The sequence below is a fragment of the Ursus maritimus genome, unplaced genomic scaffold (genome assembly GCF_017311325.1).
Source record: "Ursus maritimus isolate PB19 unplaced genomic scaffold, ASM1731132v1 scaffold_12, whole genome shotgun sequence".
NCBI lineage: Eukaryota > Metazoa > Chordata > Mammalia > Carnivora > Ursidae > Ursus > Ursus maritimus.
The window spans coordinates 11,162,607-11,177,616 of NW_024423564.1; the positions used below are offsets into that span (position 1 = coordinate 11,162,607).

At 45.3% G+C, this 15,010-nt stretch overlaps 1 protein-coding gene across 3 annotated transcripts in view; it reads left to right on the plus strand.

Moving 5' to 3' along the window:
• Window positions 1-7,627, plus strand: part of SLC16A1 (solute carrier family 16 member 1) — a 41,844-nt gene extending 34,217 nt beyond the window's left edge. For all 3 annotated transcript variants that reach the window (XM_040626887.1, XM_040626888.1, XM_040626886.1), the window contains one exon: window positions 739-7,627. In XM_040626887.1, coding sequence (XP_040482821.1) covers window positions 739-1,007 — 269 coding nt within the window. In that variant the 3' untranslated portion in view covers window positions 1,008-7,627. The remainder of the gene's footprint in view (window positions 1-738) is intronic.
• Window positions 7,628-15,010: the final 7,383 nt, after the last annotated feature.

The window sequence follows — 15,010 nt, forward strand, 5'->3', positions numbered from 1 at the left end:
AGATTTCTCTACTAGAGGACCTTGCAAAACCTTTAATATGCTAATGCCCATGGTGACTCTTCACAGGAGAAGCACGTGATAATGCCATTTCCTAAGTCTGACTTTGGAAACACTCGGGAGGTTACAGGTCAGGCTTCAGAGTCAGACTTCTGGGTTTAAAGCCAGGCCATTTCACTTACTAGCTCTGTGACCTTGGACGAGTCACCTAAGGTTTCTGAACTTCAGTCTGTAGATTATACAGCGAGCGTGATGACAGACGCTGCCTGACCTGAGGACTAAGCCGTTAGAATGGTAGAAAGGTGTTGCTGTTACTTAATTTTGTAGCATAGGACAGTTGTGTCCACGGGCCGCTTTTCGGGAATGCTGATGTCAGCGAAAGAGCATTGGCCGGGACACTGCAATTAGCTCTGGGGCCTGGGGCAAGACTCCTACACCTCTTTTGAGCAACAGATTTTTCCATTGATTCTAGGTGATGGCTAGGTCTTTCCCCATTCCAATTGGCCAAGATTGCATTACTTTCAAGTTGCTAAAAGTAACAGGATATGCAAGGCCTTCTAAAATCAAGTGTGACATCATAAAAGATGAGATCATTGTTAACAGTTCCTTTTTAGACCAATGTGTCACTTGTGGGCTTTTTGAGGATTGGTTGACATCTTTCTGAGTGGACCCTTAAGCTCTATTTGGGAATGGTATACTTGTTGACTTTTGTCCGCATAACTTTGTTTCGGATATCTTCAGGTCGTCTGAATGACATCTACGGAGACTACAAATACACCTACTGGGCATGTGGTGTGATCCTAATTATAGCAGGCATCTATCTCTTCATTGGCATGGGCATCAATTATCACCTTGTGGCCAAAGAGCAGAAAGCAGAGAAGCAGAAAAAGGAAAGTAAAGAGGAGGAGACCAGTATCGATGCTGCTGAGAAGCCCAAAGAATATGCAGCAGAATCTTCAGAGCAGAAAGACACAGAAGGAAGTCCCAAAGAGGAGGAGAGTCCAGTCTAATCCTGTGGGTCCCAAGGGTCAGTGAAGCAGCTGTGACCCAAGATACCTGAAAATATCTACTGGCCTGTAATCCAGCAGTGGTGCTCAATGCCAATAGTGGACATGTGTGTGGGAATCGTACCAGGTGTTCATTGATGGAATTTTTGTTTCACTCCTTACCAATAGCCTGAATTAAAAATGCCATACCTTTTTGGAGGGAGTGGTTGGCGAAGAATGAGAGAAGGAAGTAGTGTGGGGTTTTTTTGTTTGTTTGTTTGTTTTTTTAAATCCTAGCTTTTAACAGTGTCCAGAAGATTATAATATGTGCCTTAAGTTTTAGTCTTTAGAAATCTTTAGGGAGCCTTAACTTTTTAAACCATTCTGCTGAATTCATCTATTTTAAGTGTTATGTTATAAGGAAAAATATAACAACTAACTTGTTTCAGACAAATCTAAAACTTAAAATTAATCTTGCTTCATTGTTATTTGTATTATACTGTCAGACATCATCACTGGAAGATTTATGAATAGAAATATTGATTGGAAGTTGGGATTTTATAAAATCCTGACTAAAATATTTTCCTTGCATCAGTAGTTGCCTGGCATAGTGCCTGCTAGCTAAAAAGTTAGGAAATTTAAGGCATAAAACTATGGAAACATCTTGGCTGTTCTAGACACATTGTACTCATCAGCACCCCTCCGGAATCTTTTCTTGGGATGCTAATATTATTAGTGCTTGAGAATTTATTTCATTAAATTACTGTCTTCCCTTTTCAAAGACACATTTTGAGTGGTTATAGACCATTGCCCCTTTGAAATTACTTAGTACTTTTCACTATAAAAGTTAATTTTAAAATATGCAAAACTATATATTTGTGCCTCCTCCGTAAATACAACAGATCTAATTAAACACAGGTATTTCACACCGCAGCTGAATTCAGCTTCAGTTTTACCAAAACCTGAGTTAAACTGTGAGACTTCGAATTTTTTTGTTGTTGATTTTCCTGGAATTTTCCCCCATTGATTCATAGTGGTTCCATTTATATCTGTGTCTAGCTTAGAGCTGTGTGTTATTCAGTCTTTGTGTTTTTGTTTTTTTTTTTTATGTTTGCTAATTAAAGAAAGCCAGTGGTTTGGCCCCAGGCAAATCAATAAGAATAAGATTGGGAGGGAAGTTGCTCCTTTTCTTTTTCTTAGAAGGCCTGAAAAAATTATGTTTTGCTTATAATTATTGGACACATTCTTACTACTACACACAAAACTAAAGATATTATGACCCTTTTTACTTACTTGAAAAGTAGAAAAATTAGTTTAGTGTAAGGATAGGGAGGATGGACCAGAATGAAATCTGTAAATATTTTTTAATCTAATGTCTTCTAAAATGCACAAGAAGATAATGATAGACACTCAATACATTATATTTAGTACATTAAAAAATATCATTGTAATTGACACAGTGAAAGTATAGGTACAAAACATTTTGTGTAAGAGGCTGGCTTTTCCAAATAAACTTTTTTTTTCTTTTTTTTAAGAAATGTTTCTCCCTCCAAATGTTTATTTTCTTGAGAAAATATTACTGTGTCTTCATTTTCATTATCAAGATCCAGTTTGGTCTTTGCTAATATTAAATCATTCAGCTTATGTGCTGTGGGAGCTGTGTATATGGCTTATTTTTAGTTTTCTTCTTTCCTCCTTTTCTTTAAGGCAGGGAAGAGAGGGATTTTGAAATCACCTCTCTGAAAGCATCCAAAGCAGTTAACCTTAAGGACACAATGAAAATTCCCTTTCTATGCCTGAGTGTCATGGCAGATGGAGAAGGAATTTTAGGGGAGAAGCCTGCTGTGATTGTTGGCAGGCTTGGCTCCAGTTGGGACTCTGCTGTTTTCCATAGACCTGAGTCCATAACCTCTGTGTGCCTCTTTTCCCTTCCATAAAAATGAGGATCACTGGCCATGGGGTAATATAAGAAAGGAAATGGGAAGGGGTGGGGTGGAGGAGGAGTAGTACAGGATTATCATTTTCTCCTGAAAGGGAGGAAAACTTTTCCCTTCTTTCCAGGTTCTTTGGATGGCCTAATAATTGACATAAGACAGATAAGATAGGAGAAAAATTTAATTTCATACATACGGGAACTTCACATAGACGTGAGAGGGTCAGAAACAATCAGGCAACTGAGACTTACAAGCCATCCAAAGCTAAGGAGGGGTGGGTAGAAGTCTGCGGCTTCTAAAGGAATAAAGACAATTTACAAGATGGGAAGAGCAAATGTGTGGTAAACCATGCCATGCGGAGAAGTCTTGCGTTAAAAAAAAAAAAAAATTGGTAATACCTCTCTTCCTGGTACAGGCTCCCTATCTAAATTCTTTTAGGCAGTTACAGGGGAGGTAAAAAGCTCTTCTTGAGTCTGTTAGGCATTGACTGCCTTCAGCTCAAATACTCCACATGCCAAAGTGGCACATTTTGGGGCAGCCCTGTCCTGAACCGCATCATTCCCATCCCAGGTGTTGAGCTATGTCCATACCTAAGACCCTGCTTAGTCTTTGATCAACAGCTGGATCTTGTTAGTGAAGGGTTAAAAACTGGCTCAGAGCTGGAATTAAACCTTATAAGTGCCCAGTCCACCCCTGACTTTTTTAACCCTGAAGAGGCAGGATTAAAGTATTTATTCAAGATTAGTTTTGGTAACAGCTAACACTCTAACCTAATATAGGCCTACTCTGTGCCATCTATTCCTTGTTACCAGTCAGCGAATCCTCTCTGTGTTGTAGGTTGTGTTCAGTGCTGGGAAGCAGCTGGGCTTTTCCGATCCAGTCTGTTGTCCTTTACTCCATGTGAGGACTGTTTTCTTTGAATTCGCACAGTTTCAGTGGCTGCTTTGGAAACATAAATGTATGCAAAGAGCACCTGTCTGTTCTCTGTCCCACACCTTCCATAAATCACAGAGAGAACATATACAGCTCTTAGGTAGTTGTAGGGCCTAAAAAGGCTTGGCACTGTGTAAGAGCATACTCTGAAACAAGCTCCCAAGCCGAAGCTGGAGAATTACTTAAGAAACTGATAGGTTAGCAATTGCAGGTGATCATGGTGACAAGACTGTATTAGCGTGCTACAGTCCAGTCTGTTGAGAATTTAAATTAACTAGTCATGATGAAGGAATAATTTCTACAAAATAGGAAAGCACGATGGTAAAAACAAATTATGGAAAATTCAGAGGTGTTTTATCCCTGGTTTAATCACACTGATGACTAATCTTCTGAACTCTTGGGTTGTCTGGATTTAGTTTATGTTTGTACCATAGATACATATGTCACTGTTAATCCTGTATTTTAAAAAGGAAAAGAATTTGTTAAAAGCCATTTAATATTTTTGTACGAGCCAGGTTGACTGTATTGAATTTCAGAATGATAAGTTGGTTATCGGTTTGTATGAAAAACCTAAATGTCTGGGTTTTACCTAGCAAATGGTTCCCAGTATAACCTAATCATCAGGGGTGCACCCCCCTCTCCCTGTTTTGCTCAGAAGGATGAGGAAAGGTGAACAGTAAATTTCCACCTTTGCAACATGGCTTGTCTTAATAATCAGGTCAGCATTTGCCTAGAAGACATGAAGAAAGAGGTTAATGACAGACTTGTGTCAATATGAAAATTCTTTCAGTTCTTGACAGGAAGCGACAGCCCAAGCTTGCTTGGCTTGCCCAGATGTGAGCAATTAAGCCAAGTTATTACTTCAGAGTTTGGAAGCATTTAGAGGGTTTCAAGTACATTGCTTCTGGAATGTGTTCTAGCTGTAGTATTTTAGATTCAGTCTCCCCTTCCCCCGCCCCCCATTCAGTCTGGGCCATAGGGACAAAATAATTCAAATGACAGTGATTGGGAAAAGTACCATGTGTGTGTGTAGATTATCTTTTCCTTGAGCTGAACAGCATTGATTTACTTCGTTTTGCTAACTTTTACCCTGACCTGCCTAGGGGAGACGGGCATAGCTAGCAGTGGGATTGCAGCCTGCTCCTTGCTTAACAGTATAGGCCACTGGGTTCAAATTGAGGCTGTGTGACCTCAGCCAAGTTACTTAGCCTCCATAAGCATCAGGGTTTTTTTCTTCTGTAAGGTGTTAATAATAATTAGTACCACCCCCCCCCAGGGTTATCAGGAAGGTTAGTTGATATGTGACAGCTTACGTTAAATAAGGGCTTCATAAGCGTAAATACCTTACTATAAAAAAAAAAATCAAAATTAATACTTGGGGGAAAAATTGGTCTTCTAATTCCCAAGATGAATCATTACTTAGGATAGTTTGGAAGTGACTTTTAAAGATAATATTAGCTAAACTTGGGGTGCCTGACTAGTTCAGTCAATAGAGCTTGCAGCTCTGCATCTCAGGGTTGTGAGTTCAAGCCCCATGTTGGGTGTAGAGCCTACTTTAAAAATAAAAAAATAAATAAAGAGTATTAGTTGAATTATCAAATTCCCCTTTTGATCAGATCCTCCTTTTATTCTTATAAATGTAATGGTCTTTCTTTGGTAAATGAAAGAATGAAATGAACAATTTATGAGGTTGGTGCATACCTGTCCAGCTCTTTGAGCAAGAGGGATGTGAGTCCCAAAACCCTTGCTCCTGATGTTCTAACAGTACACTGTCTCCAAGGAAGAGAGGCCCACTTAGCAGCAGATAAACATTTCCTCTCAATATTTGTGATGATTCGAAAAGAAGAAATACAACTACTAACCAGTCATGGTTAAAGTTGTCTGTCCCAGCAAGGTTCTTAAATGCAAATTGAAGACTTGATGAGGTTTTAATTTTTCCATTGATAACATGATTTAAATTATAAATTCTCACTTGGTGGCCGAGTAAATTGGTATTTAATATATTGACAGCGATTTCATGATGTGTATCCAATGCCAAGAGTTCACATCTTAAGAATTCCAGATTTGGAACTTACATAAGAAAAATGTCTGTCTTTGAAATTTGTCAGTGTCTGAAAAATCCTAAAGTGTGTATCAGTAACTATTTAAATGGATGATTAGGATGTCCTTGTGGTATAAACATGGCTCGATGTTAAACAAAAAGGCAAAACACAAGGGATGCCTGGTGGCTCAGTTGGTTAAGCATCTGCCTTCAGCTCAGGTCACGATTCCAGCGTCCTGGGATCAAGATGGGATCAAGAGCAGGGAGCCTGCTTCTCCTTCTGCTTGTGCTCTCGCTGTCTCTCTCTCACAAATAAATAAAATCTTCATTAAATAAACCCCACAAACTACCATGATACATGTCCATACACACACACACACACACACACACACACACACGGATAATGCACATATACACATGCACGGCAGGGGAAAGAATATACACAAATAGGCTAATCATTTTGTGACTGGTAAAATTAGAGGTGACTTTTTCTATATTTTTTCCATATTCTAAATTTTCTTAATGTGATGGTAGCTTTTACACTAAAAATATTTAATGTAGCACATAATACTGGTTTACAGAGGGGAAAAATAGTACAGTTGATCTAGAAGGGTGCTGGCAAGAAACATGACTCCTGAGAAAATGAAGCTGATGTTTATTACAAGCAGGTTATTTTTTCCTGCTTCTTCAAGAGTTGCATCTGGTGAAAGGGTGGTGGATGAGACATGGAACTCAAGAGCACAGTGGTCTCAAGTCATGATTTTGCTGGTGCTGGACCAGAGCTGTGGAGCCTGAGTCCATGGGCCACCTGCGCCAGCCTGCAGTGCCGCCTTCCTGGAGACCGTGCTCTTGGGGACAGCATTCCTGCGGTTCCCGCTCTGATCATCATTTTGCCACAAGTGAATGTTTAACTCAGAAAGCCAGAGCATTCAGCACTTACCCACATCATAGTGTTGCAGTCTTAAACATTATCTTACTGGAATCAGCGTCAGAGAAAAAATGCACCGATGTCACAAAAAGGAGAATTGGCTTGTCCACACAGCTGTCATTTATTTACCAGCAAGTATTTATTGGACTCTTACTATGTCCCAAGCACTGTTCTAGGCTTTGAGGATCCAACCATGAGCAAAGCACAGTAGGTCTTCCGTGCACCTCACATTCTAGGAGCAGAAGACGGACAGTGAACACTGTGTTATAAGGAAAACAGTATTTTGGGTTTTGGGTTTGTTTTTTTTTTAACATCCTCTATGTGCTTACTTGCTAGATAGAGATAACAGTGAACAAAATTTTGTTCCTGGCACCCACAGCTTCCAGTCTAATGGGGACAAACTGTGTAGTGAGCGTTGTGGTGGGGCAGCACATGGAGAATTCTTTAACCCAAACTCAAGAGGGCCCTAAAAAAGGACAGAATGTATATTCCTGAGCAAGTTAATTTCTCTGAGCCTCTGGTAAAATAAACAATGAAATTGTGAGGATTAGGTGTGAAAGTACCTAGCATTCTGTGGAGTGTATAGAAGCTTTACATTGAGCTCATAGTGTTAAAGATTGAATAGCGTGGCGCCTGGGTGGTTCAGTCGAGTGTCTGACAGTGTCGGCTTAGGTCGTGATCTCAGGGTCATGAGATGGGCCTTGTGCTCTGCGAGGAGTCTGCTAAGGATTCTCTCTCTCCCTCTGCCCCTCCCCTGCGTGCTGTCTCTCCCTCTCTCAAATAAATAAATGTTTTTAAAAAATAAAAATTAAATAGCAAGTCTCAAGTCATCATTCAGAACAACAAGGAATAAAGAACAGCTGGTAACATTTGTGTGGCTAAGCAAGAGTTTTCAAAGGCCTTTGAGTATATTCTGTTATCTGATTCATGCAAAGTTCTGGGGAGGTGGGTGTAATGAAAAATATTAACCCTTTAGTTGGGTCTTCATCTGAGCAGGGCATCTGCCCTGCAGCAGAAGAGCGCAGAGCAAGGCTCCAGACAGCTCAGCGGCTAGAGCTAAAGGTCCTGGATGAAATTTTGGAGACCTACAAGAATGCGAGAAGCTGAATCCTGGATTATCTTGGAACAGTGACCAGACCAGTCACTTCGGCCCTGCACCAAAGTGAGTAAAATGGTCCTGCCCCCAATGAATTCACGATCTAACTTAACAATCCTTTTCCTTGGCTTCGGAATTCATAATGTGATTTCTTCACTTGTGATTTCCTTTCCTAATATGCTTTACTAATTCCAGAATTAAAAGTTTGCATTTCCTGAGCTTACTCTGGCCAGGTCCCAAGAGGAAGTGGCCAGCAGCCAGTAAGAAGCCCGGAGGGGAACTGGGCTGGGGTTAGAAATCACCTGGTGTGCAGCAACCTGTACATGAATAATTATCAAGAGGTTTCTAATGGTTCTTGTCATTGTGATTTGTCTTTCTTTTCCTTTCTCCTTGCTTTTTTCCCCCCTTTGAGACCAAAAGAGAAGGGCCTGGGTCCTTTTCTGTCAGGCCCTATTTATTTATATATGCTTCTTAAAAGGAGAGCTTTACTTTTAATTAACAACCCTTCTTTTAAATTCCAAGTACTATCTTGCTTCTCCAATGCTGAGAATGAGCAAGAACGGGCCTGCAGTAGGGGGTCAAAGGAGCCAGGCACTAGGGAGAGTTCCTAAACTTCCGCCCTTGCCCCAGCCCCTTCCTCAGCTCCCTGCTCCCACTCCCACGTGCCTCATAAGCTGCCCAAACGTGTAGACTGAACTGCTTTTCTGTTTCTCTTTTCATCCCCTCCTTTTGTTGCCTGCCAAGGGTTGGCTTCTAACAGCCTCTTTACCTCCGTTCTCGCCACCTCCAATCCAACCTCAACACTGCTGTCAAAACGCCTTTTCTAAAAAGACAAGTCTCTCAGCGGCTTTTATAACTTCAAATAAAAGCAATAAAGATAAAAATAATAAAACTCATCTAATCATGTCACTCCTCTGCTTAAAATTCTATAGTTTGAGGATAAAGTCCGATCTCAGCTTGACCCCCAGGAGCCCTTCTCAATCAGCGATCAGCACCTGGGTACTGCTCCAGCCTTATCTCCTGCCAGGCCTCAGCCGCACCCTGCTCTCTGGCCCTACTGAATGTCTTAGTAATGCTGGCCCTAGTTTCAGACCTCCCTAGCTTCCCATGTGCTCACTTGTGCCTGGTGACCCCTCTGCACCAACTCCTATTCATCCTTTGAAACTCGGTTCATGTCTTCTCTTATGACAGGACTTACTGATTCCCCAATTTCTTTTTGTTTTTTGGGTTTTTTTAAGATTTTATTTATTTATTTGAGAGAGAGAGAGCGTGAGAGAGAGAGGGAGGAGAGGGAGAAGCAGACTCCCCACTGAGCAGGGAGCCTGTCGCAGGGCTCCATCCCAGTACCCTGAGATCATGACCAGAGCCGAAGGCAGACGCCCAACCGACTGAGCCACCCAGGCACCGCACCCCCAATTCGTTTTTAATTGTCCTTACATGTACAGCACAGAGTATGAATTTGTGTCAAAACCCAGGGCTTGGGTACAAATTCCAAGTAGGCCACTTACTAATTCTGAGTCCTTAAGCAAGTTATTTAACCTCTAGGCCACAATTTGTGCATCCATAAAATGGGACTGAACAGGATTTACCTTATAGGGTTGCCGTGAGGATTAAACATGGCAAGGTCTATAACCCTTAGCATAGTACCAGAATAAATGCTCAGTAGGAATTATCACTACCTCTGTCCTAGATAGTTCTTCCCACCGCCAAAGAATAATTTTCGAAATGGTAAAATCATAGGGGCACCTGGGTGGCTCAGTTGTAAGTGTCTGACTCTTGATTTTGGCTCAGGTCATGATCTCAGGGTTGTGATATTTATCCCCAGGTCAGGTTCCGCATTCAGCAGGGAATCCCCTTGAGATTCTCTCCCCCTCTCTCTCTGCCCTTCCCCCTGCTCACTTTTTGTTTTCTCTCTCTGGAATAAGTAAATCTTTTTTAAAAATGGTAAAATCAGGGACGCCTAGGTGGCTCAGTCAGTTAAAGCATCTGACTCTTGGTTTCGGCTCAGGTCATGATATCAGGGTCATGGGATCGAGCCCCATGTAGGGCTATGTGCTCAGCATGGAGTCTGCTCCTCCTCCCTCTGCTCCTCTCCCAGCTTGCTCCTCTCTCCTCTCAAATAAAATCTAAAAAAAAAAAAGGTAAAATCATAACTCTCATACGGATATAAAATGCACATGTTTATATAAACTCATTAAGGAGGGAACCAGTAAGATTTTACAACTGTTTCAATTGAGAATTGGATTTATGGAGATTTCTCTGCTGGACAAAATGCATTTGCACTGCCATGAACAGGGGCAGTTTGCATTGTACATCAGACAGGGAGCACCTGTACCGCCGTCAGCCCTCGACAGGTTCGCTTCCATCTCCACAGAGCTGTAATGTAGCCCAGCAGAAGACAGTCAGATGTGGAGATCCCTATAGAACAAGACAGCCCGGAACCCTAGACAATTCACAGCCTTCCATTGACAGAACAACCCAGGAATCCTTTGCCCATTTAAAGCCTCACAGTTTTTCCTCGTACAATACTGCATGGCAGTCATCAGTTTGCCTTTCTAGACACTACCAGCTATGGGCTGCTTGAGATGAGAGGGAACAACACGCAAACTCATCGATCCCTTTTGATTTTATTTTATTTTATTTTATTTTTTTTAAGATTTTTTATTTATTTATTCGACAGAAGTAGAGACAGCCAGCGAGAGAGGGAACACAAGCAGGGGGAGTGGGAGAGGAAGAAGCAGGCTCATAGCGGAGGAGCCTGATGTGGGGCTCGATCCCATAACGCCGGGATCACGCCCTGAGCCGAAGGCAGACGCTTAACTGCTGAGCCACCCAGGCACCCCCCCTTTTGATTTTAGAGTCTGGACAAGTTTCTGCTGGAGGTGACATTTGAGCTGGGTAGAAAAAGGGAAGGCTACATTTCTCCTGGAGAAGAGCATCCAGAGAGCTGTGTGGGGCCAGGACAGAAGCGACTGACAAGCAGGTGTAAAACACAGCCTGGGTGCCAGGCCCTGGGCTAGGCCAGGAAGATAGAGGAATGAGGCCTGGTCTCTGCTTTCAAGAAGCACTCAGTCTGGGGGCACCTGAGTGGCTCAGTCGTTAAGTGTCTGCCTTCAGCTCAGGGCGTGATCCCGGCATTATGGGATCGAGCCCTGCATCAGTCTCCTCCTCTAGGAGCCTGCTTCTTCCTCTCCCACTCCCCCTGCCTGTGTTCCCTTTTTTGCTGGCTGTCTCTCTGTCAAATAAATGAATAAATATTTAAAAAAAAAAACAAAACACTTAGTCTGTTTTGGGAACTAAAAGGAAATCAAGGCTTACAATATGGTGTGATGAGGGCCCTGAAAGTCCAGAGCCCAAACTTCAAAAACTCAAGTGAACTGCTGGCAATGTTTCCTAAGCCCAGGTTTGATGAAAGGCCAAACACAGGAGATCTCTGTGAGGCTCTGGGCGGCCTCAGAGAAATCAATGAAGAAGTATCTGTTCTACACCCATAGTCAGATTCCCTCCTCTTCCTACCTATGGCTGGACATTTGCTGCCAGATGGGTGGCGGTGGAGAATTAGTGTCTGCGTTCCGTCAGATCTTTGGCAAGGGAAGTCCTTATTACGGACAGGAGCAACCCTGAAGCATTCCCCAAGTCTTACTTAGGGAACTAGCTCACTTAAAGTCATTGCGGGGGTGAATGGGTGGCTCAGTCGGTTGAACGTCTGACTCTCGGTTTCAGCTCAGGTCATGATTAAGGGTCGTGGGATCAAGCCCCGCCTCAGGTTCCTCACTCAGCAGGGAATCTGCTTGAGATTCTTTCCCTCCGTCCCCCCCCCCCCCCCCCCCCGCTCATGCTCTCTTTCTCTCAAGTAAATAAAAGCTTAAAAAAAAAGAAAAAAATACTTTTTCATCATAAATACCCATACACGGAAGTGATCACTGCCCACTCCCCTCACCTCCTGGTAACCATTAGTATGCTTTCTGTCTTCTACGGCACTGCTCACGCATGCGCACGGTCTCTTTCACTCTCAAATAAATCAATAAGATCTTAAAAAAAAAAAAAGTCATTGCAAAGAAAACGGTACTCACCAGCTGAAAGGCAGCACGTTGAAAGGGGGATAAACACGGAAACTCAGGAAAATGCGTTCTTCCCTGGAACTTAAGCTCTGTGAGGCAGGGAGTATCTGAACATGTTTATTACCTGATAGGACTCATTTGTTTAGTATATAAAAAGAAAGCATGAATGAATGGGGGCTCGAGAGAAGGATCTGTGCAGAGAGATGAGACTGGCAGGCTGGCTGCCCTGCCCAGTGCCCTCAGATGTAGCCAAAAACTGGCCTCATTTACATACTTGAAGCACAGCTCCTCGGATTTACTTTTCTTCTCACTAGACAATGCTTCGGCCACCTCTATACTTTCGGCTGCCTAACAGGAGATGATATGCATAGCACGTTGGCAGGAACATTCAGGCCGAGTGCCTGCCACATTCTCCCTCTGAATTCTGGTATATGCCTGAGCCTCCGATGTCCGTCAGGCTCCCAGGCTCCGTTCAGCCCTGGGATACCAACAAGACCAAACCACTCTTAAGTTCACCAAGGCCGCGACACCCAAGGGAGCCTCCTGCCCCGCGGGCCTGGCCACAGCTCCGCCAAACCATCCACCTCTTTGGATTTTGACCCAATCACCCAAGTGTTTCTCCAAACACTGCGGATCCACTCCAACCACGCGAGCTGACCAGCGGGGTCTCTCTTAGAGCCTGGCTCTCTTAGCGGCCTCCCTGCCACACACATCCCAGGTGGGTCAGCCCCCTGCCTCTGGGACAGTCCCCAGGACCCTGCCTCCCTTGTGCTGCCTTCTCAGGAGGGGCAGACATCCAGAGCACCTGCTCGGGCCCGCCAGGGGAGCCCGCCTGCCCGCCCACGCCTGCGAGCCCGCCCAGCCACCTCCCACACCTGGCACACCCCGCCCATTTCCACTGAGGCAAGGTGGTGGGGTGGCTCTGGGCTCAGAGCCTGGCTTCCCCACTCACTGGCCACATGGCTCTGGGAAGGTCACTTCACGCCTCTGTGCCTCGGTCCCCTCATCTGTAAAAGAAGGATAACAAGGGTCATATCAGCCAGAGTTCCGTGCAGAAACCCCAACACCCCGGGTATCTGGAGCAGAAAGTGACTCACACAAGGGCTTAGGTGCTTGGGGGAGGTCAGGGACGGCTGGATGGGGGAGGGGAGGAGGGCAGGCTGAGGCTTGAGAGGATCTGCTCCCCTGGGGCCTCTGGAGCCTGGGGCATCTGGAGCGACAAGGCTGTGAGCCAGGGAGCAGGCAGGGAGCAGGCAGGGCCTCCGCGGCTGCCGCCAGTGGTGGGACTGCGCCCAGGACACCCGTGCGGGAAAAGACGCAGGTCTGCATGACCCTGCCTGTCTGAAGGGAGCAGCCAAAGCACGGGAGGGCGGCCTCTGGCTCCCTTCCACCTTCTGAGTCCCAGGTGAGGGGCCCCGCGCCACTCACAGCAGGCACCCACACTCTGGAAGGAGCCTGGCTAGGAAATGTAGCTGTAGCTTTCTGCCTGCGAAGGACAGGAAGTAGGGGGGAAGGGGTCCTGGGTGCTCTTCAGCCACAAGAGGGTTAACCGCAAGGGCCTTTGTGCCTGGAGAGCGCTCACCCCCCCAGGCACACAGCACGTGCTGGATGAATGAAGGCGGTTCTGGGGAGGCTCCTGGTGGTGACCACATTGTGGCTGCTGGGGGCCAGCTCCGGGGCCAGGCCCCAGGAGATATAACAGCGAACAAGACAAAGCCCGACCCTGAAGACACGCTGACCCTCCAGGGCCAGTAGAGACTGGAACCATGGAGGAATGTGGTTGGTGTAACAGTGTGTCCTAAAAGCCTGGGGAGCACAGGGAGCTGAGAGCAGAGGGGTGCACCTGCGCCAGTGTGGGGGTGGGGCCCAGAATGGTAAGAGCCAGCTTTCCAGTAGTAGTAGAGTCTGAAACAAGGCTGGAAGGGAAAACTAAGAATTAACCAAATTAAGCAGGAAAAAATAAAGTGTGTGTGTGTGTGTGTGTGTGTGCGCGCACGCGTGCGCGCGCGCGCCAATGCTGATTTCCACTTCAAGGGAGCATATACATACCCAAACCCCTGCAAAGATGCTTGGCATTTCCCACAAGTAGACAGTTAAGTCCGACCAGTGCACAGAGTGATGAGTAAGGGTAGTGGGTAAGAGATGAAGCCGGAGAGGAAAGCAGGGGCATGGAGATCTCAAGGGGCTTCTACAGTATTTTGAAGAATCTGAGCTTTATCCTGTGGGCAAAGGGGAGCCATAGTAGGTATTTAAGCAGGTTGAAGAGTCACCGTTCTGGTTTCAGAAATACCACTTTGCTGCAGTGTGTGGAATAGGCTGGAGAGGGCAGGACTGCAGGTGAGGATCTCAATGATGCCACTGCAGCAGTCTGGGCTGGCACTGATGCCCGCCCAGCAGAGGACAGGGAAAAGACAGAGCAGACTGCTGGGTGTTTAGGAGGAAGCAGAGTGCACAGGACGGGGTGGAAGTGGGAGCAGGGAGAAACCTGGGGTGGCTGCCCGGTTTCAGCACCAGGTCTACCTGGAAGGGTGGGGCCCCCACCAGCTCCTGGCACCGGATCCTGGGGTGGTGCCCACCCACAGGCTCCCTGCCTCTGGACTGAGTTCACAAAAAGCCTCTTCCCTCCCATGAACCTTATGGCTTACATGCAATTCAATCTCACCAACATTTATTAAGCAGCTCTTATATGCCAGGAACCAGGGAAGCTTCTCTCTTTCTCACCTAGGAGAGTCTGAACTGGATGACTGAGGCTCTGGAGCAGGGATAGGGGGCTGAGGGTGGGCAGGGAGAGGCTGTGGACACAGAGCCTACATTCAGGCCTTCTCTCCTCCCCCTGTGTAGGAGGGTCTTGACCCATGACCTCTCACCCCCAGGACTGAAAGGTACAAAGGGCATCAGCAGAGCCTTAGACAAAGCCCCTGGGCCCCAAACTCTGCTGGAACTGGTAGCTACCGCTGGTCTCTTTCTGCTTTGAGAGTTCTACATTCCTTCTGCTGTGAGATCCCAGATGAAAGGAGAGACCCACCTGCACGTT